The 24,885-nt window shown below is 33.6% G+C and overlaps 1 protein-coding gene across 2 annotated transcripts in view; it reads right to left on the bottom strand.

The window, feature by feature from the left end:
* Positions 1 to 24,885, bottom strand: part of LOC125070611 (zwei Ig domain protein zig-8-like) — a 199,792-nt gene that overhangs the window by 14,902 nt on the left and 160,005 nt on the right. For both annotated transcript variants that reach the window (XM_047680556.1, XM_047680557.1), the window contains exons 3-4: positions 13,102 to 13,229; positions 2,709 to 2,893 (exon numbers count right to left, since the gene is read on the bottom strand). In XM_047680556.1, coding sequence (XP_047536512.1) covers positions 2,709 to 2,893; positions 13,102 to 13,159 — 243 coding nt within the window. In that variant the 5' untranslated portion in view covers positions 13,160 to 13,229. The remainder of the gene's footprint in view (positions 1 to 2,708; positions 2,894 to 13,101; positions 13,230 to 24,885) is intronic.

The following is a 24,885-nucleotide window of genomic DNA, read 5'->3' on the forward strand; positions in this document are numbered from 1 at the left end:
TGAAGGTTTTTGCTTGTTAAAACATTCTGAAAGGATATTTATTCGTAATTCAACTGTTTACAAAGACCATCTCCGGAATGTATAAGAGCTCTTTAATTGAAACAGAAATGTTTTATTCAAAGGTCGAAATGAATTCAATAGGTTTCTGAAGGATGTCAATTACTAAGTATTTGGGTGTGTAGCTATATATTTGTATTTTATATTCACGACGTCTTTGTAATTTGGTTATTTTACGGTGAGAATAGATTTAACAGAAAACAATTACTAGTCCTTATTTAATTTAACCTTAAAGCTTTTATCAATAATAGCGAGTTCGAACTTCTTAGAAATTATTATAAACGTAATAGTTATCATTTTGTAAATTCTCAATATAATGGTTTTTGGTATTTAATATACATAAATATAAAAAGTGAAGTGTCGGCGAACGTGTACACCCGGTTGAAACGAAATTGCTTTCTTTATATACTTATTGCGTATTAAATCAGCTTACTCAGATTACATCAGCAGCCTGTAAATTTCCCACTGCTGGGCTTAGGCCCTTTGTGGAGAAGGTATGGAGAATATCCCACCACACTGCTCCAATCGGTGGATACACATGTGGCAGAATTTCCTTGAAATTAAACAAATGCAGGTTTCCTCACGATGTTTCCCTTCACCGACGAGCACGAGAAACGTTATAAGCACAAACTAAGCAAATGAAAATTCAGTGGTGCTTGCCTGGGTTTGAATCCGCAATCGGCGCATCTCGGCTCAATAATTATAATAACAAAATAACATAAATTAACAACGTTTGAACCTAATTAAATGACAATAACATTATTAATAACGTTATTTGAAATCCCATGTGAATATATTGTTTATAGCAAAAAATAAGTTTAAGTAATATTGAATAATATAGAAAGAGAAGAAAAGGTCACCTGGAGGACATAGCGAGGATGAAGGGACATAGCGGTTTGTATTGTCTAATAAGCTGTGAACGTTGTATATTACATAACAGTACTCTGTATTAAGAGTGAGCCAGTGTAATCACCGGCACAAGGGACATAACATCTTAGTTCCCAAGGTTGGTGGCGCATAGGTGATGTAAGAAATGGTTAATACAGCGCCTTTGTCTATAGGCGGTGGTGACCATCAGGTGGCCTATATGCTCGTCCGCCAACCAATGCCATAAAAAATATAGTACATTCTGTAATATGTTTAGTATCAGCATTGTATAGTGCGAAGCTGGGGCGTGTCGCTAGTAATTCATAATTATAGTTATTACTAAAATTATGATATACTAGTCGCTATTGCGACTTTGACGCATTAATAAACAAAAACGTAGTTTTGCGCTACCGGGAAGTTTTATTAATTTTAAATTCATTTTCGTTGCTTTAATGTACCGCGAGCATTTGGTTTTATAACTAAACTAATTAAGCTTTATTGTAATGGTAATGAGCGGGATTTATCGTTTGGGAGAATGTCCGACATGAAAAAAATCTTCGAATTCAGATAATGAACTTGGAATAAAGCACGCACACAGACTTTAACATCGAGAAGCTTCTGGATTCAGAGACAATATTTCGTTCAGAGTTGTGACTAAATATTACAGTGGTACCTAATTTGATTTGTGTAGATAAATTATGAAAATAAATTACCGATTAAATAAACTGTTAAGTTGTTAATAATTCTGGCAGATATTAATATAATTATTATCAAACTAGCTGTGCCCGCGACTTCGTACGCGTTTAAATTTAACATAAAAGTTGTTGTTGGAGCCTATATTACTCCTTATTACATCAGCTATCTGCCAGTGAAAGTCCCAACAAAATCGGCCCAGCCTTTCCAGAGATTAGCAGGAACAAATAGCCAGGCAGACAAAAATGTAAAAATATGTTATTTTGGTATATGTACCATGTATGCATGAAGTAAAAAGTGATTATTTTAATATTACAAACAGACACTCAAATTTTATTTTATGTATGGATAAATTCAATGTCATTATAATCCATGACATCTCGTGAGTACTTGTGATTGAATTAAAACAAACTGTATTATAAGCTCTTTATAAAACTTTTGAATTGTCAAATAACACGATTAACGTACCGAACCATTCATTGAAAAATTAGATTTTATTTAAAAGAAACGGCAAGAAATTCGATCGTTACTATTTTTCTCAAATGAAATTTGAGCTGTGCTAATAAATGTCTATTTGTTGTATGGGAATCAAAGATATAGGGATTCCACGTATTTTATAATTTACATGATCTGTGTTGTGTAATTGTAAGCCTTATGTAATATATATGTATGTTTTAAAATGTAATTTAATTCATTCATAGCAATACCTTGCCCATTAATTGATTACCAGAGTCTGAAACTTGGTGTTATATCCTATTTACGCTTTCCTCAAATTCGCTTCCCACTATCTGTATACTCGGATCTTTGAAACTACGCAACGGATTTTAATACAGTTTTCATCCAAAATGATTCAAAAGAAAAGTTTACTTGCGTATTAGAGTAGAGAGAAGCAAATCAGAAAAGAAAAGATATTTCCTTTTATATTGTACCCAAGTGAAGCCGGGACAGGTAGTTTAAGTATAAAAATATTATGACAAAACTGTACACATTATTATTTCATAATATAACTTTTGTACCGTTAGATATAGCTGAATATCATCATTATATAGATATAGTAGAAAAGTTCGTATATGTTAGAAAAATGCTCTTACCGTTCTGTTACCAAGATCATGGACTCTGCAGTTCAACTGTGCTGTCTTTCCGACGAGAGCTGTGACATTCCTTGAATACGCTACATCGAAGTGTGGTCCTCTTTGCGTAAGTCCAAGGTCCACGTCCGTGTACTCCAACTCTTGGACACCATCTGAGTTAAGTCCATTTGTATTGTCTGTGCAACCTAGTAAAGAGAATAGAAGATTACTACCACGAATAAATTTAAATTAAATATCTTTTTTAGGATTTGAATTTATATACATATTTCCTAAAATATGACTCTGAAATTTCAAACTATATTCATATTAAAATGAGTGTCTAACTGGACAGTAATATTTCTTTCGCGGAAAAGATCGGACGCCTATTCCACCCTTCTCCTCCATTGCGAGTTCCTGGATGCACGTATGAAAGAATTTCATCTGATCACATGATTCCAGGATGATCACAAGATGATCACAGGTTTCCTATTGAAAATTTCCTTCAATGCCGAGAAGCAAGCAAAAACTCAGAAGCTTGTCCTGGAAACCCCTTTAAGTATCATTAAGATTCATTTGTTGTAGTCCCAAGTATGTTAAATTAAATTGAACCTTGCTTATAATGAATAGCAAATAATATGTTGACTATTAAGCTCTACACAGAGACATAAGCCCTGCCCACCTATGACCACGTATAGTGTAACGCTAAAAAACATTCAGGAGTTAAATAAGAATCTTGGTAGTTTTTGTTTGTGCGATAATAAAATTATTTTAATTTTTATTTACCATTCAACCAAATTTCCAATATGAAGCCTACAGATATAAAATTTTAAATTAGAGATGAACTACGTTAAGATAAAAAATGCCTTAGCAAGAAGAACTTCTGCGACACATCCAATCCGTTGTAGAAACTTCAATCTCCTTTTCACAGATAAAGTTTTTCCAGCTCGCGAGATTAATGGGCTATTACAATTTATATCAGATAGTGAACTTGTACAAAAATCTAATTCATTCGAGAGTTTCTTGAAGCTGTATAAAATCCTTACTTACATACTGAACTTAAATCTTGTGTTTCTTTCGCCATTTTTACGGGATAATACAGCAATCCTAATAACTACTAACCTAACCTAATCATGATAAATGATGACTTTACCACATTGGATTTTATGTTTTATGAACACATTATGAACACATTTACATTTACATTCATAATAGTTTGAATTACTTCCTAAGATTTTTAATATTTGTTTTCGATAAATTTACAGACATAAAAAACTTCGAAAAAAGTGCGTGGACCATTCTTCAAAACAACACACTTAATAAAATTGTTTGAATTAAGAACCTGGAGTATTTCATGAAACGTCAACGATTTTGTTTGTAGAATTTGCTAACGGGTCTTCAGTTTTTTGCCTTTTAGTTGTGCCAACAGGACATAGATTATTTCGCCAATGTCATTTGTGATAGAGCAGACACGCAGGAGATTGATCGGTACCGGGTCTTAAGTCGAGCAACGATCCTTTTTTTATAATCATTGATTCGACACTCGAAAGACGACACAACATTGTTTAACTAATAACAAGATATTTCGTTAAAAACATACGATTGTTTGTAATTAGATAATTCTCTCAGGAAGTTATAAATGTTGAACGTTTTCCGTAACTCTGAGAATTTTTTCCGTAATCACAATTTCTTTCGACTAAATGTAGTGAACCGCTTTAATATCAGCATTCCGTACATTGTTACTTAAACGACATCGTCTAATATAGAAGAAAGAATCTCACTTATTTGTGGTAAGTTTTATAAATGGTAAAACTCAGAATAAACAATTGTTAGAAGGATTTTAATAATATTATGTGCCCATTGTTCGAAATTTACCATATACATAACAAATTACTTTTACTCCTTATTACAGATTATTTTATAACGTAGCGAGGAGTACAGTACTACACCCAATTGATTTAAATAAGATTAATTTGTACAAACCAATTATAAAACTAAACTGCTCTGTTCAACCTTTTTTTTTAATGAATAATGATTTATTATTATTATAAATTAAGGGAAATATTTGTTTTTTTTTTTGTGATATTAGTAGGCCCATCTACCAGGGGCAAATGAGCCATGCGATCGTATGTGGTGACCAATACCTATAGACATTGCCGCTGTGAGAAATATTAATATACTGTTTGGCGGTAGAATTTGAATATTTTATAAAACATTAAAAAATATATTCTAGTATTATTTTCGTTTTTTTAATTTGATATTACCAAAGATTCAAATACCTAAAAGGTTTTGTTTTATATCGGTCTTATGATTGATGATTTATAAACACAATAATCATTATGTAATAGACGATGTTATAGTTTCTAAAACCAGGCTAAGGCTAGTAAGTACAATAATCCTTCTCTCTTCTGGTTCTCCGAAGAAACCCGTAGTGATGTTGGCTATTAGAATCCAGTGACTAAGAAAACATCTAATACCATTGATTGGTTTCTCCTCAGTCATTTCCAATTGCCTTCCAATTACTCAATGAAATCGTAGAAATAAACAGCGCTTATAAATAAATAAAATAAATATTGGACAACATCACTTACATTACTCTGATCTCGATGTAAGTAGCTAAAGCACTTATGTTATGGAAAATCAAAGTAACGACGGCACCACAAACACCCAGACCCAAGACAAGATAGAAAACTAATGAAATTTTCCTACATCGACTCGGCCGGGAATCGAACCCGGGACCTCGGAGTGGCGTACCCAGGAAAGCTCTTGTACACACTACTCGACCACGGAGGTCGTCATATGTATATAATATGGATCCATTCATGCACATTTTCTAGAAACTATTCGACAATTATACGATTTGTGGGTTTTCCAAGATTTCAAAGTGTTCTAAATGCCAACAGTATTTAACATTTATTACAGAAACAGTATGAGTTTCATATTCTATGCATAATTAACACTAGTTGCTCAGCGCGTTTTCATCCGCTTTAAACGGCACTGCTCCGACCCGTCGTTAGCGTGTTAAAAAGTCTATAACCTTCCTCAAAATGTAAAACGGATTTTTCAAATCCGATTAACAGTTTCCGAGATTAACGCGTATAGTCATAAAACAAAATACTCTGCTTCATTGTACGTACATACAATTTTTAGTTTTTTAACTTGGTGGTAGAGCTTATCAGAAATTCTACCACCAAAACAGCAATACTTAGTATTTTTGTGTGTTCGGTTTGAAGGATGAGTCAACTAGGATAACTACATAACTACAGGCACAAGAGACATAATATCGTAGTTCCGAAGGTTGGTGTCGTATTAGTGTTATGAGGAATGGTTAATGTTCCTTATTCTAATACCAATGGGCAGTCTATTTACCATTGGCTGGCATATTTGTCGCGTGCACTTGTCTACTTCATAAAAAAATTATGTTATCGCTGACGATATTTTCAATTTAAAATAATAATTATATTTAATTTCAAACGATTTCAAAGTAGAAAATAATTTATATTCTATTCCGTACATCTGGTTGTGACGTTGATTTCATCCTTTATAGCTTTAGAATTTAACCGCTTATAGGTTGATTGATTGATGAACATTGTTGATCGTCACTTACTGATACTTTGTGTTACTTTGTGGGATGTTCATTGACGTCTGTGTTAATGAGAGAAGCTGTACGCTTAACATGGATAAGCTCCAGCCCCAATAGGTTCTCAGATTCATTCGATGATAATCCAGTATAATCGATCATATGTCATCGAATATTTTCATTAATGAGAAATTATTTATCCAATACAACTTATAAATATATTTTAATATTATGATTAGGCTTTGTCATTTCAATATTTAATGATTCCGATTGTATCTGATTATTATTATTAATGACATTAATTTCATCTTATTACGAGTTAATCGAATGTTCTGTTTCAAGATTTTGTATTTATTTATAATCAACTTTTTGTAATCTCGACCGTACTGTTCAATCTCAATGTGTCATCTCCATCGCACGTGCCTTTTAATCTTTGCCCTCTTGGCACAAAAAAAAAACAAACCATACTTATTTGTTTTTTCTATACAAAATTGTTCTTCGCGATATATCGTTTCATATTGCCGGAATTGTAGCTACCTTTCTACGTAGTCATGATTAGTGTCTTAAAATCTTCATAAACTTAACAATGTAAACTATTTTCATGTATTTCTTAATACATTACCAACAACATAATAAGCTAAGTAATCATTGCTATAATATTGAACATGATGAAAACACTATTTTAGTAAGTGACTTTGGTCCAGGCACAACATTACGGGACCATTCAGTGCAAGGACAGCTATTGTGCCAGCTGATTCATGGGGCAATAGATCTTAAAATATAGCTACGAATGTAGATATTAAGGGCGTGAGTCCTTTGAATACTGCAGGAGATATCGCAAGATGAGATACTTAGACATCCTTTCTTTTGGTTTAAGTAAAGTATCAGTCTGTGAATGCCCTATTGCTGGGCTTCCTATTAAGGAGAATGTTTGGAGCGAATTCGGAGAAGATTCTCCAATTCGGGTTTGTTTACAAATTTGAGAATTTCATCGAAAAACGACACATGAAGGCTTCGTCAGGAGCGTCATGGTAGCATGCGGAAGCGATCCCATGACGCCCGCCGAAGAGGGGGAGGAGGGAATTGCTGACTTTTTGGTAGGTACATATACCGATGTACTGTGTCGTGCTAGGCGTTCTGGGCTTCGATAAGTCCCATATAAATGTTCATGTTGCGGAAATGCGCAACGTTTCCCATCGAGATAAAAAAAGGTTTACACAAGATGGTCTCCGTCACCGCCGAGCACGAAATGAAAAATAAACCTAATTTTGGTTTACTTCTATTGTAAAATATAGAAATAGTAATAATTGTAAATTATATTTCAATTATAACGAACAATGAAAAAATATTATCGTATATTTCTACTTCATTTCTATTTCAAAATTTATCTTCCGCTTCTTGGGTGTGGTAGACGCTGTTATCCATAACATCAATTTTTTTATGACATTCTTAAGTGGACGGGATTGTCTGAATGGAGCACCTGATGGTAAGTGGTCAGTAAAAGCTATAGACACTGGAACCGTAAGAAATTTTAATCATTTCTTAAACTGACGATTCGCCACCTGCCCTATTGCCTGTAGTTACACTGGCTAACTCAACCTTCAAACCAGAACACAACAACACTGAATACTGCTGTTTGGAATAGTAGTATAGTAGAATATCTGATGAGTGGATGATACCTACCCAGATAAGATTACGCAAAATTTTACCGCCATTGTAATGACAAAGAAAACATACACGCTTAGAATGTACATTTAAATTAGAATGAAACTCAATCGTTCTCATTTTCTCGGATGAAATTCAAAGTGCACAATTAAATTTATATTTTTCTATGTATTGAATAGTTAAGGCCGGCTCAAGTGCAATTGGTTCTCAAATTACTTTTGATAATAATTGATTGGGTATAACCGATCGTTTATTACCGAATATATTTATTATTAAAAAGATCCTTGTCCTAAACAACTTTACGCCATATTAAACAATTACCACGACGAGTCCAGTAGTGTGTACACCGGTTTTCATGGGTACGCCACTCCGAGGTGCCGGGTTCGATTTCCGATGTAATAAAGGATGTAGTTTTCTATATTGTCTTGGGTGTTTGTGGTGCCGTCTTTACTTCTGATTTTCCATTACACAAGTGCTTTAGCTACTTACAATGGGATCGGAGTAATGTATGTGATGTTGTCCAATATTTATTATATTTTTTTTATATTAATAAGGCTTAGCCATTTTAATATTTAATAGGTCTGAATTTATACAATTACAATTATTAATGAGGTTCATTTAATATTATTACGAGAAAATCAAATATTTGCTGTCTAATGTCATGCGTAATAGCGTTGTGGAATATGCTTCAACCTTTTCAAGTCAAACGCTGCAGTGGATATCTACAAGCTATTAATAAACGCCTGTACAGATTATATAGCTGCATATCGCGCGATGTACTACTATATCGCATGGAGGTTTACTTTAACAGTTGTAATAGATCCTAGCTTAGTCGGACTTAAGTTGTAATCGCGCCAGACTCGTAGTTGTATAATGGAGAATTTGTTTCGAAGTACATCTGGACCGGAATATTTGCTTGCGATACGCTTAAGAATATAAATAGAAACTGAACAAAGAAAACGTATTGTTATAATTTTGAAACGGTGCTTGGCCAGAATACTCACACCGAGCTTTTTATATGTAATCTTGTAAAGAATATAATTTTTACATTATATTACATTAGCAGCCTGTAAATTTTCCACTGCTCGCCTAAGGCTTCCTCTCCCTTTGAGGAAAAGGTTTGGAGCATATTCCACCACGCTGCTCCAATGCGGGTTGGTGGAATACACATATGGCAGAATTTCGTTGAAATTAGACACATGCAGGTTTCCTCACGATGTTTTCCTTCACAGCCGAGGACGAGATGAATTATAAACACAAATTAAGCACATGAAAATACAGTGGTGCCTGCCTGGCTTTGGACCTGAAATCATCGCTTAAGATGTACGCGTTCTAACCACTAGGTCATCTCGGCTCTCAAGAATATAATAATAATTACTAATTAACATACAAACTGTTCCTCAATTAACATAATATGTCATATCAATATATGTTTAAAAAAGGAATTCAAAGAGTCTTGTAAGAATTCCGAGTTAGTGTAATTAAATCCAACAACATTTTACCCATGTTACACAAACAGCACACTAAATTTCCGTACACTTTGATTATATTAAAATTCACGAGTGAACTGCGACAATATCAATTAGTACAACCTCGTATAAATACAACTCTAAAAATATTGTTTTAAATGATTTTTTTCGTTTCCAACATTTTTATTCGATAGAATATTTTCATTTATGTCGAATCTTAATTATATTGGATGAACTGATATTTGAATATCGAAGCATGAACTGGTATATATATATTTTTTTATAGCAAGAAGTCAAATGTGTTACCTATGGCATTGAATTTTTTATTTTTTATTTCGTAGATACTTTAAGAAATATTGTCCCACCGACCTTAATATTTTTTTACCGTCAACATGTCTAACACTACACGTATTTAATACGGGATATTTACCATGTTTTCTATTTTTATTTGGTTGAGCTCGATATTTCGACATTATCTACGAATGTCTTGTTCACGAGACTGACGTTTGCGGGTAGATGTTGACGGTATTAGAAATGTCCATATCGGACTACCTCATTTCTCGTACGTTTGCTGCGTAAACGCTGGTCACCACTACCATTGCTACTTTTACCTCTACTAATGTCACTTGTTTTATTTGTTTTACGTGCACTTGACACCAAATAAGAATAAAAAAACATAGTAAATATCCCGTATTAAATACTTGTAGTAATAAAATAACCATGTTAATTTAAAATCTAATATGTGAGGCAAGATCATTGGCCCATTTACCTAACCTACCAATATTATTAAAAAAAAAGTATGTCTATGTGTTTCCTCTCTATACATTCCTAAGCTATTAATAACATTGTAGCGATTGGTAGGCGGTTCTGCGAACACACGCGATCGTTCCTGACTTAAAAAAATACATTTTTTTTGTATGCTTGTCCCTTAATATAAACTTTTATGCAGTTACAATTGTTAGGGCGTGGTAATAAAATGCCATCTACCTTTACGTTTAACAAACTACAGTGATAGTAATGATTTGCAAACAACGCCATCTATTATTATGGCTACACAACTACATTAGTTAATATTTTAAGCATTATGAATCACGTTTACAGATATTGACATAATTATAATAAGATACAATATTTTATAATACATAATTGTAGACAATAACTAGTGCAATACGATAGGCGTAATATGAACAGTTAACACAATATATAAAGCGAGCCGAGATGATCCAGTGGTTAACCGATGATTGCGGGTTCTAACCCAGGCAAGTACCATTGAATTTTTACGTGCTTAATTTGTGTTTATAATTCATCTCGTTCTCGGCGTTGAAGGAAAACATCGCGAGGAAACCTGTGTCTAATTTCAACGAAATTCTGCCACATGTGAATTCACCAACCCGCCTTGGAGCAGCGTGGTGGAATATACTAATTTTCTAGTCAAATGTATATATTTTAACTTTACGCGATATATCTCATACTGTTTGATTAAATGTTTAATTGTCAGTGGTTTTAGTTCTACAAATATATGAGTTCATTAAGTTTTAAATAATAATTTTAATTGCTATGTTTTGGAAATATCAGGCACATGGGAGATACAATCTTTTTCCAAACTTGGTTATGGATAGCTTATGTAACAAGGGTCCTTAACACGCCTGAGTGTAATATAAAAAAAACTAACATTTCGGAAATATCACTGTAACCTTGTGAAAAATAATAATATTAAAGAACATATTATATTTGGCTATTAATTGTGATTTTGTTTTTTTTTTTTGAGTTACTTCGTGACAAGGACGTATACAACTCAGTCGTATTCAGCAAAATAAAAAGGTTATATATAAAATGTATTCAAAAATCTAAGCCACGTACCAAGTTATCCTAATCCTGAAATCCACAAAACCCCTACTATTCGAATATTCACTTCAGATGGAAAGACATTCTAATTTGTATTTTACAAAGGCCAGTAGTCCAATTTCGCTCTCAGCCTTCATTGTTATTTCTTTAAATTTTCAAAATCCTTATCCTGCCTCGTAATTTCCGCTTGAAATACAATTTCCTTTTAGTCTTGTATCTTAGTATATTTTTTTAATAAATACATATTACACTGATATTAGTTAATGGTATCTCGACTTGATTAAAGTGGTCGCATTTGTAATCCAGCAGCTTTAAAGCCGCTTTAGAGTTTTAAAGCTATCATTTTAGGCGAAGATTCGTTTCATTAAGTCGCTTTAAAACTCGGTTATATTTCGTCTCGTTTACTTAAATAAAATCCTTTGTAGATTCAGATTAGTTCATCAACATTTTCGCTGTTTTTATTCGCAGTACTTGTTTAATGTAATTGTCTTTATTTTTATTGTAAATCAATGATTTTCTAATGGAAACAAAGACTTAATTCAAACTTAAAAACTAATTATACATAAAACATAAACGATAAATAGTCCAATAGTTCGTTAATCAAATTTATTAAAATAATTTAAGCACCAAAAATTATTAAAGACTAAAATCACCCGAAATAAAAAGATATTTACTAAATATATTATCGAACTAAAAAATAAATTTAAAATGAAACACATTTGGCTGAAATCATTTATCTAAATTTGAATAGATTAAGGTTTAACAGATCTATGTCGATGAATTTACTATGTTATAAAAACGTTAACGAACATTTCTGTATAAGGTTATGGAATAAGGAGGGTCAAGGAGTGACATCTATACTAATATTATAAACGTGAAAGTAACTCTGACTGTCTGTCTTTATGGCCGAACTTAACAGAATTTAATAACATTTAGAGCTCTAAGGACCACCACCTGAGGACCAAACCTTAAATGCGAACGAAAGCGATGGCGACAAATAGTTTCAGATAAATTTTACTAAAAATCTATTTCATTATGCAAAATTTCGTAAAGGAAGATTTGATCTCCAGCGTTGCGACGATATTCTAACAACGGTGCCGTGTTTATGGCACTAAATGGATGTCGTACTTTAACATGTTTTATGAATTAATTCAGCTGTCTCTCAGTTACGTTCAACTTTGTATTGGGGATTTCCAACTGTTCAGGAGTATTCTAATAAAAGTCGATAATCGAGTTAAACTCTAAAAACGTGTGGACACTTTCGTAAAATTTTTATCGATACGCAATAGAAACTAAAATAGTTGCTAGTATTATTTTACCGTTTGTGAATTGTTTTATTCTCGTGCAAAAGCTTCACCATAAAGGCAAGGAGCATTTAAATTTGAAAAATTTACTTCTTAAATAACAGAAAATAATGAATGGTGTAGTTTATAAAACTATTTTGTTTTATATTTCATTTGATAATTTTAGACTGATTTCTATAATTAATAATTGAATGGACAATACTTTAATTTACTTAACGAATAAAGCAATTTCTACAGAGTTAAATGTAATTTCTAAAGTGTTAAAAATGAAGAACAGAGAAGGTTAGCCCGTATCTAATATATATGTATATACATTATCACTATTTTTTTTATCACAATGATTTACGGACAGAAATGAGAGATGTACAAGTGCTTCGAACGCGTACATCTTAACCGATGATATTTATGATATGATGAACTTTATAAAGTTTTTTTATATTAATATAGTGATAGATCACTTCGTTTTATTTCACGCTCTTATACAGGGGGCTCTATAAAAGGTAGAAAAATGTGGAAGCGTTAATACGTACTCTGTAAAGGGTTTGTTTACTCACCCGTACGGCTGACAAGGGCTAGCACACCCAGCGCGCCGAACAGAAAAACCATCGTCATAGCTAGATCACGTGTCCGTTCATAATCCCACTTTAACGCTTCGCTACACACTTATAAACCTCCGGCATATCTGTGGACAAAAATGAACTCTGTTATTAAGACGTTAAAGTTAAATTTTCAATGATAATATCTATGTTACGGTAATTCTAGCAGCTTTGTGTTATGTAGGCGGTTCCTGTTTTAGATTAGTTTAAAATGAGACTGAGCTTATGAAAGCCTCTTTTATTTTGTTCATAATATAAATTTATTACATTTGTATACATTTTTTATTTTAATTTGTGACTAACTTATAAACTCAATTATAATATAATCTAACTGGAAGTATATATTTTATGAAGGTAAAGTATACGATTAATTTAACACTCATTTTTTTTTTTTCAAACTCAAATTCTTTTATTCAATATAGAAGCATTACACTTTCTTATTGATGGTCAAATTAAACACTACCACCGGTTCGGAAAAAGAAAACACCCTGACCTGAGAAGAACCGGCGAAAGAAACTCAGCGGGACTTTTTTTTTACGTCAAATTAATTATATACATAATTGTATATGAGTAGAAACAGCCAGGAGGCGATCGTTTCATTCCCAAGGTGTGCTATCAAACATAAACTCACTAATTGTATAGTAACCTTTCGCACACAAGCGTTCCTTAACAATTTTTTTAAATTTCGCAACAGAAGCATTTTGAACGCTTTCTGGGATCCTGGTGTAGAAGCGTATACATTGCCCCACAAAAGAGTTACTGACTCTATGCAGTCGAGTAACAGGAGTAACAAGATTGTGTTTGTTCCTTGTACCAACGTTATGAGAAGCACATTTTCTCATTCAACATGGTAATCATCCTATCGCGATATATCTTTAGTTCATTATAATTATTTTATGATACAGGAAGTTGTACCGCCAAATCGGCCGTACATATTGGCGCCGTAAGAAAATTTAACCATTCCTTACATCGCCAATGTGTCTTAATTTCAATTTATAACACTTTGGAAATTTCATTTATTCCCGTTGGGTTAGATACACAACCACTCTACGGTTACTGGGAAAAATATCTTTTGTAAGGTTTTAATAGATATACTTGACCCGAGATGGCCCAGTGGTTAGAACGCGTGCATCTTAACTGATGTGTTTATAATTTATCTCGTGCTCGGCGGTGAAGGAAAACATCGTGAGGAAACCTGCATATGTCTAATTTCAGTAGCCCAGCAGTGGGAAAATTTACAGGCTGCTAATGCTAAATGCTAAGATATACCTGTTAAAATTGTTATATATTTTGTTAGTATAAACATTGTGTTTTATACGGTCAATTAATATTTCGATTATTGGATGTTAATTTGACTAAATTTGAGATAGCCAATCAGAAGCGTTCGCCAATCACAGCGAGAACTTGATCATAGTTGAGAACGGCTGGATAACGGGCGGCATTCTGGTCTGAGCGCTCAACGAGGACACAACCATAAATTGTTATAATATATAATTGTTAGAGAAAGTAATTACTTTGTTTAAATTGACCGACCTAAGAATACCGTTACTTATAAGAAAACTTGTTAAATAAATTTATTCTGTATACACCAAAATATAAAGCAAAAAGTATTAATTTCACCTACGCAACCTTTATTACAACGCAAAACATCAATTGATAAAAAGCGTGTTTGCTCACTAAAAATTTTAACCACAGAAAAAAAATACAAACAAAATAATAACCCTTTTGAATTTCTCTGCCGGTTTTTATCGGGTTTGAGGGAAACCCTCTTTTATGTCTTGGATTTGCGGACGAGCAAATGGGACGCCTGATTGTAATCATCACTGTCCATAGACATTGGCGCCGTAAGATATTTTAACCATTCCATCGCCAATATCAACCTTGGGAACTAAGATGTTATGTTTTATTATAAGTATCGTATACTAAGTATTGCTGCTTGGCGGTAGATTATATGACTAAGTAGGATCTATCATATATAATGGGCAATTTGGACAATGATAGATTTACTGACGGTCCATAATATTTTATTGATCTCTGTAAGTAAGTCCTAGCTCATTAGCAGCCCGAAAATATCCCACTGCTGGGATAAAGGCCTCCTCTACCTTTGAGGAGAAGGTTTGGAGCATATTCCACCACGCTGCTCCAATGCGGGTTGGCGGAATACGGATGTGGCAGAATTTCGTTGAAATTAGACACATGCAGGTTTCCTCACGATGTTTTCCTTCACCGCCGAGCACGAGATGAATTATAAACACAAATTAAGCACATGAAAATTCAGTGGTGCCTGCCTGGGCTTGAACCCGAAATCATCGGTTAAGATGCACGCGTTCTAACCACTGGGGCATCTCGGCTCTGTCCTAGCTCATCACTTCAAATGCTATAAACTACAAAACCAAAATCGAAATAAACATTCAAGTAAGTCATTAACAAGCATTTTGGAATCGTCATACAGAACTATATAGCATAGTTATCACCGGTTCGCAATGCAGATTCTACCGAGAAGAACTAGCAAGTAACTTAGTAGTTGTTCTTTTCCAAAATTTGAAATACAAATTTATGTTGACGACCTCCGTGGTCGAGTAGTGTGTACACCGGTTTTCATGGATACGCTACTCCGAGGTTCCGGGTTCGATTCCCGGCCGAGTCGACGTAGAAAAAGTTCATTAGTTTTCTATGTTGTCTTGGGTCTGGATGTTTGTGGTACCGTCGTTACTTCTGATTTTCCATAACACAAGTGCTTTAGCTACTTACATTGGGATCAGAGTAATGTATGTGATGTTGTCCAATATTTATAAAAAAAATAAAGGTTAGTTAAATACAATTTATCCTGCCTAAAAGTCAACATTACCTCCGTGATTTTTCATCCCTACACTCATATAATCTATTATTAAATAATAAACCATTTTAATTATGTTTGTTATCTATTCATAAATTATATTCGGGTCTTATTAATTCAACATCGTTTCAATATTATAATATTAAATATTGTAGTTTTTCAACAATAAATCCAAATAAAGGCTTACGCAATTTTGTTTGAGTTTAAAAATTTACAAAGAACAAGTATAACAAAAGATAATTAAATTGATATTGACAGCGTACATATGAGTGTGTGCTTGGAGAAATTCGTGAGCGTGTGTGCGTTTAATGTAGAGTATGTATGTGTCCACGAACGCCCGGAACCGCAATTATAAGCGTGAAATTTGGGAACAAACCACCGGATCGAGCTTCATGACCCAATCGTTTTCAAAACTACAACTGACAATTAGAAATTAAGAAACTTCAACTAACGAAAGCGATTATGGATTAATTTTGTTCACAATGTGGAACTCTGTACTGAATTAATTTCATAAATTTTAAATGCCTCGAAAAATGTTCGCGCGCTTCCTTTGTGTCGTACCGCAGCTTCATAATAGAAATAAAGACGGTAAAAGTGTAATTCAGGTAGACAAAAATAAATCGTACAGGCGAAAACGTCGGAAGGCGCCCCGATCTCCCGGACATCTCGTGAATATAACTATACTAGCCATTACAAAAATGTTACTATTATTATCTAACCGTCTAACTTGTTAAGCAGAGAAAAGGATAAAACTTAAACTTTTTAAAAGCTTTTATTTAACTTGCGATGTTTGTTTGTTTGTTTAGGTCAAATTTTGAGAAACGAATCAGAACCATTTTGTTTTTAAGGAGAAAAAATTTGTCATGCAATTTTTTTTTTAAAAAGTTTAAGCTTAACTTTTGCTATAATTTGGGAACGATAATAGCGCAAGGGGTCAATATCGAACCTAAGACTTTTTATATCGCTAGGCGACCCTTAAACCATTGCACTATTAACGCTTGTTTAGTTCCAATGAACGATTTTTACGATAAGCACGACCAGATACTACAGGATTGGTTTTTCATATGAAGGAAATCCTTCAGTATAAATACCTTAATTTTTTTGTATATAAACGGTTGTTTTTTAAATTTTATGCACTATTAAGCATGTTCACCTCAAAAGTATAAATAATATTAAAAATATTTAATTTATAAAAAAAAATTATATAAATTATACATTACATTAATAGCGAGTACCAAATCAAACGTCTAAACAATAAAAATTGTAATTCCGGTGTATAAAAGTGGTACAATAGATGATTTTTTTATAAACCAACAATGGCTTCGCTGTTTCATAAACAACAGAACTTCGAATCGTCTTTCTAGTGCAAAATCCCAGCTATAAAACGCGTGAACCTTTTTACGATGTGTTTCGTTTTTCGTTCAGAAATAATAGATATTGTTAACGCGTCATGTAATAAAACTTATAGATATAACTTTACACATAGACAGAATAGTCTCTTTAGTTTGGTCTGTTTGGTATTATATGAAGTCCTGAGTTTGAATCCCAGGTCGGGTCAATGCAGTTATGGAGGTTATAAGATTCTCCAAACATTCGCCCTTCAGCTTTTGCCCAACACTGGGACATTTATACCCTATAACATTACTTTAAATTCCATATTACATTAGTTACATACATAACAGCCTGTAAATTTCCCACTGCTGGGCTAAGGCCTCCTCTTCCTTTGAGGAGAAGGTTTGGAGCATATTCCACCACGCTGCTCCAATGCGAGTTGGTGGAATACACATTTGGCAGAATTCCGTTGAAATTAGCCACATGCAGGTTTCCTCACGATGTTTTCCTTCACCGCCGAGCACGAGATGAATTATAAACACAAATCAAGCACATGAAAATTCAGTGGTGCCTGCCTGCCATCTCGGCTCTTACATTAATTATACTTCTTTAAAATGTAGCCAGATTTACTATTATTTATTTGTAAGAAATTCAACCAAATCATTTAACATTACAGTTTGCAATATAAAATAAATTATGCACGTAATTTTTGAGCAAACGAATGCACGCAAACTTTTGAATTTCACTCTACACCTTAATTGCTGTAATTATTTAAATATAACAAAATATAATACGCGTGCTTCCCTTCTAAATTTGCAAACGCAAAGATCCTCCAAAGGTTTATATTATCCTAAATAAATATCATATTATATTCAGCGTTTAAACAACCTTTTGTACGATAAAGGAATTTATACACACAAAATACAATAGTAACAATGGTTGTTTGAAATATTTTCAGTAAAGATAAATCTCCGTTATAATAAACAATATTCGCTGTGAATGTTTGCTTGACGCGAGTAATAAATTTATTTATAAAACTGTGAACATTGTAAAATAAACTACTAGAATTAATGATACTTAAAGTGTTCGAACGAGATCTTTTCTTTGTTTGGTTTACATATTATTACCATTCTTGCTTCATTAATTATAATTGCAACCGCAAGTGTCGCAGTTTGTCGAATTGAATTCGTATTTCAAAGTACTCCAAGAAAAAGAAGTCGACTTTATACGGCCTAGCACTTGGCTCCAAATAATCTAGGGAACTCTATTAATTGTTGGGTGTTAAATCAATCAAAATCAAGTGATTTTTGGGGCAAGGATTTTGGCAGAACTTTTTTCAAATGTTTTTTTTTTATGTCATATATATATATTGTTTTTAGAGAGACTATATCGTCCATCTGAGTAAGCTATTATTGCCCATAGAAATTGATACTGAAACAAAAATCTTTTTAATAAATAAGCAGTATTTTTAGCATTAGCAGTCTGTAAATTTCCCACTGCTGGGCTAAAGGCCTCCTCTCACTTTGAGGAGAAGGTTTGGAGCATATTCCACCACGCTGCTCCAATGCGAGTTGGTGGAATACACATGTGGCAGAATTTCGTTGAAATTAGACACAGGCAGGTTTCCTCACGATGTTTTTATTCACCGCCGAACACGAGATGAATTATAAACACAAATTAAGCACATGAAAATTCAGTGGTGCCTGCCTGGGTTTGAACCCGAAATCATTGGTTAAGATGCACGCGTTCTAACCACTGGGCCATCTCGGCTACTCTAAGCAGTATTCAAATTGTTTCATTTGGATAAGCTAGCAGACAGTTATTCCAGAGGGTCTTAGTTTTCTGTTGAACATACGTAATGTTTTGATTTTAAACTAAATTGGCGAATTACGTCCGGCGTCGTGAATATAAATCTACGATCTGTGTGTTCCATTTAAAATCACAATAAAGCGAATCTATTTGCTGTTCGCATTCAAACCTACAATGGACCCGGGATTGCAGCGGAATTAAATTCTTAACGCAATAAACAGGATTTCCCTTTTATATATTTTTTTCCCTTTGCTCTTAGGATTGTATATCAGCTCAATCGAGGTCGAGTGCACTGGACAACTCAATTTCCTTTACCATAATGAGCTGAGATGGTCCCGTGGTTAGGACATGAGAATCTAACCGAATATTGCGAGTTCAAACCCTAACATATTAATTGCAAGCATGATCTTTCCGTCGAATTCATTAATTTTTCCGAAAAATTCTCCTCATGCTCGATGGTGAGGGCAAACATTATTAGCGTAAATAACCAACAAACCCATTTTTAGTTCTTTTTAGAACTTCGATCGTTCTCTATTTAATTATATTATATTAACTACTGGAAGAGCCGCTGAGCACTGGAACTAATCATTAAATTAACAAAGGAATTACAATATATTACATGTCACAATCCTTAATTGTAGTGATCTATGTTATGTGGACGTTGCAACGGTTGATCGGTTAGCGGTATATTCTCAAATGCAAAATTCAGAATATATCTGGAAATATTCAAATATTCTCACGAGGTTTAGCCTTTACTGCAAAACAGAATAGTTTTGAATTGCAAAACAAAAATTAAAAAGAAAAAATACATGTCGTCTGAATAAGCCTGCAACCTCTGCTTTTGTTGAAACAACAAGGTATATATAATGACGATACAAAAATATTTTGGAAGATAATTTTAAATAATGTATCACTAAAGTTAGAATTTACTAGAATTTCCATATCTATACTATATATGACGACACGTCTTTTTTGTGATACCTTAGAAATTAAAAGATGAAACGCGTAACGCCGAATGCTTTGAATTTCAAAATAAAATACTTGTTGACTTTCAGGCATCACATATCAAATTAAAACAAAATATACTTTATTCAAGTAGGCTTGTACAAGGACTTTTGAATCGTCAATTAACAAACTATTTAAAGCAAAGCTACCACCGGTTCGGAATGTAGATTCCACCGAGAAGAACCGGCCAGAAGCTCAGTAGTTACTCTTTATAAAATAATATGTAATATTATTGTATTTAACAAACTTAATGGATTTATGAATAGAAGGAAATAGTTTTTTTCCCGTAGAATCTTAATTCCAATCTGGTAATTGCTTTACTTTTAATATAGTTCTGTAAAATGATTCAAACCGGTTGTAAAAGCCTACTTGAATAAAGTATTTTCGATTTGATTGCAAGGTATTACTATTATTATACAAAACGCTGCGCTCTGCCGGTTCATCCGATATAAAATTAGATGTTTGACAAGAGTTCTTGCAAGTTCATATTAAAAGAAATGGTTCCAAACCAAGCTGACAATGGCACTGTAAGAAATATTAACTATTTCTTACATCAATAATGTGCCAATATGTTATGTCCCTTGTGCCTGTAGTTACATTGGCTCACTCACCCTTCAAACCGGAATACAACAATACTGAGTACTGCTATTTGGCGGTAGAATATCTGATGAGTGAGTGGTACCTACCCAGAAGGGCTTACACAAAGCTCTACCACCAAGTAATAGAACCATAACCAGAATACCACCAATAGATTTCATAATCACAAAAAAACTGAAACGTTTTCTAAATTTCAACACAAATAGTTATTTAGAACCACGATAAAATTTCGACCATTAAAGCTAACAATTCGAGTTACATAAAAAAAAAAAGATCATATCGAATAATTAGTTTTGGTTTTATTTTATTTTAAAATGAAATCGTAAAAGTTTCACTCAGACGAATTAAAATTTTTATCGCTTCGTATATCTTACCAAAAGCGTTCAGACATTAAGCAACGTTTTCGCTTACCTGCAGCGGTGAAATTCAAGATAAGATCATTCTAAACGGTCTACAAATACCGGCTCGATCGTTTAGGTTCTTCGTGTAAGAAACGTTTTATTTAAATGAAAAAAAAGTGGGCAAACATTCACAAGCAATTACGCGAGTATTTGTAACACGAGGAGTTCCTTTATAAAGTTTTACTTAGCTAGTAGTTTTTAAGCTTAAGTCTGATGGTGATGAATATTTGTTTTACACAATCAATTGCTATATTATAAATACTTGTGTTCCTTTATTATATTTGAGACGTGTATGTACTGTACAATAAAATGTATATAGCATTGAATCCATAGTTCGTTTATTAAAAAAAAAGGAGAAAGGTTAAATGGCTCCATTTCTTTTAAATATAAAAGGTAAGTGGATGGACAAATCGAAGTTGGCTCCTTGTGTAAAATGAATCGTACTTAACTAAATCGCATATGACATTCCTAGCAAATAGGTACCCCTTCTAATGTACATATTTTGCAAGATTTAAAATTCATTTCAGCGATTTTCGTAACATTGTAAGACGTTCTGCGTGATTTATTGAATTGGTTTTTCTCATAATTATTTAATTGGAATTTAATTTATAATTGTTCGAGATGGATTCCTCGAACATTTATTTTCCGAATCAACATCTACTTACTTAGATTTTTTACTGGTACGTACAGAACGCATGAAGTATGTATATTTGCATTAAATATTTGTGTTTATATCCTTTGTGATACGGTTCGAAGTAAAATCCTTCGACATATTTAATACAATAGTCACAACTAATACCATTGCGAACGAATTTCCTGAATTTGGAAATGTTACTCAAATAAACTGTAACTGTAAGAGCAATTTTATGGAGATATCCAAGATTTTTCTTTATTAAACTAAACTATTTAGTAGAACCAAATCGAAATAAGTCCAAAAGAAATTTATGTCTATATTGAAAGACTGTTTTAACATAATTTGTGTAGAAGCTGACTTATCATTTGATTTTCTTATGTTTTTTATGGTAATAATCATCGAACTACCATCATCGTGCCACAGGGCCTTCTACACTACCCTTGCCCATTTGCGTATGATTTTTAATTCGAGGTGATCTGAAATAGAACGACGGTGGTCGATATAGTTCAGAGGATAGGGCAGCTAAAGTGGCAATAGGCCGGTCGCGCCTGTCGAGGAACTGATAGCCGTTGAGGCAAGAAGGTTCTAGAGTGGAGATCGCGAATCGGCAAGCGTAGTGTATTTTTACGCTTACGTCATACTTTGAGAGATAAAGATTAATGTATCAGCCTATTAATGTCCCCTTTCTGCCTTCTACGCTTCTCGAATGCGGGTCGGTGGATACTCGTGGCAAATTCTTATCCGCAACGTGCAGGTCTCTTCACAATGTTTCCTTTACCGATGAGCATGAATTATAAGTACAAATTAAGCACATTAATTCACGGTTCCCAGCGCCAGCCTTAAGCTCAGAATCATTGATTAAGATTCAATATCAAATAAAATATAAAATTGTTGTTCCAAATCAACATTACTTACATTTTAAATGATGGAAATATTCATGTCTTATGGCAAATTACTTTTTATCACATTTCCTGCCGAAACACTTGGCCCTTAGAGTAGAAGTGCGAAAAGCTTCATTAATAGTATAACACCTCGCCTTACAGCCTCCACTGATGACAGGAGGGAAGGTTCGTTTTTTGCCCAGAGGATCGCAATTGCTATTCAACGGGGAAATGCTGCTAGAATTCTTGCCAACATTCCACGCGGTCAAGATTTATACAGTAACTATTTTTAATTCGTATTTGTATTTTAAATATGAATTTAAATTTGTATATTAAGGACTTAATGTTAATAATTCTTATGTAAATAAATAAATTGTAACTTAAAAAGACAATATGAACATTGCAATGAATATACTAACCCAATGCTGTGTTATCGTATTTCAATTGTCATTCAGAAAAAAGAGAAAAACAGTGTTTCATTACATATCCACTGACATATATATATATATATATATATATATATATATATATGTCAGTGGATATGTATATATATATTTAAATAAAATCGTAAGTAGTTACGTTTCTTGTGGATCTTTTTAATAACAAGCAGATACAATATAACAAATAAACTTTATTTAATTTAAATTTGGGTCGATGCCAACAACATTCGAACTAATCTCGGACCAGACCCAACTCAAATCAAACATTAAGTATAAAAATTCTTTATTCGGTATCCCCACTTAACTACTCTTACGATTCAAATTTATAATCAAATAAGAATAAAGTATATATTTTACAAATTTTGTGAGCAATACTAGGTGTAATGTTTATTTGAAAAACGAACAACAAACATGTTATTAGCAGCCTGTAAATTTCCCACTGCTGGGCTAAGGCCTCCTCTCCCTTTGAGGAGAAGGTTGGGAGCATATTCCAACACGCTCCTTCAATGCGGTTTGGTGGAATACACATGTAGCAGAATTTCGTTGAAATTAGACACATGCAGGTTTCCTCACGATGTTTTCCTTTAGTACGAGATGAATTATTATAAACACAAATTAAGCACATGAAAATTCAGTAGTGTCTGCTTGGGTTTCAACACGAACTCATTTTAAAATCTTAGGTTAAGATGCACGCGTTCTAACCACTGGGCCATCTCGGCTCACTCAAATTAAATAGTTTAATAAACGCAATAGCTTTCCTATTCCTTTAGTAACTACTTGATGATAGGCCTTTGTTCAAGCCCATCTAAGTAGATACCACCCACTCAACATATCTACTGACAACCACGAAACGATAGCATAAAAAAGAAAAGTATTTATTTTTATTTCTGTGTATTGCTGTTGGCCCTAATATCCTCATCAGGATCTCCGACGTAAATTACTGAAACTGGAATATGTTTGGAGCCCGATTAAGAACTCAGAATAACCGTATCTAAGGATGTCTTCTGTGATTTTGTGACTTTTTAAATTGATGTATATATGAGGTCCGGCCACCTCATGTATATGTCGGAGAAGCAGGATGCCGAATAGTTGGGTTCGGGGATTGATCCGACATTTGTAAGACTATATGGGCGTGCAATGGAGATATTCATAGAATAAAAGGTATTTAATATCGTCTAATCACTGTATTCATTGATTCAATAATCATACACCACAATAATATCAAAGGATTACAATAATTCATCTCGATTAAGAGCAAAATGGGTTTGCAAGCAACCATCGCATTCGAGAAGCTTGTCAAAACATAACGACTCGCGTTGCCATGACACTTACAACTCCATTCGGGGTGACCCGCTCTTATAAGTAAATCAGCCATCAAACATTATTGCCAACTATTCGATTCATTAATTATCCAAATCAACAACTAAAGTAACCACGCTCCGATACGGCCATCCTGCACTATCACACGTCCTCGTGTGTCTCGTTGCTGTAAACCTCCTCGTCTGTAAACAATGAAACAACAAATGTACACATCATAACCCGCTTGGCCATTCTGACCACCACACGATGAATATTATAACCGTCCATGCTATCTCAATAGCATAATATTCTCTAGCAGCATAACTTTACAAGGTAAGCGACCAGCAAGACCACCAAGGTCTATTTACGCCACTAAGTCAATCTCTTGCCACCAAGGCTGTCATTTGCCACCAAGGCTGTCATTTGCCACCAAGGCTGTCATTTGCCACCAAGGCCAATTTTGTCACCAAGTTAATCACTTGCCACCAAGGCCATCATTTGCCACCAA

Source organism: Vanessa atalanta, chromosome 17 (genome assembly GCF_905147765.1).
Source record: "Vanessa atalanta chromosome 17, ilVanAtal1.2, whole genome shotgun sequence".
In the NCBI taxonomy this organism is placed as follows: Eukaryota; Metazoa; Arthropoda; class Insecta; order Lepidoptera; family Nymphalidae; genus Vanessa; species Vanessa atalanta.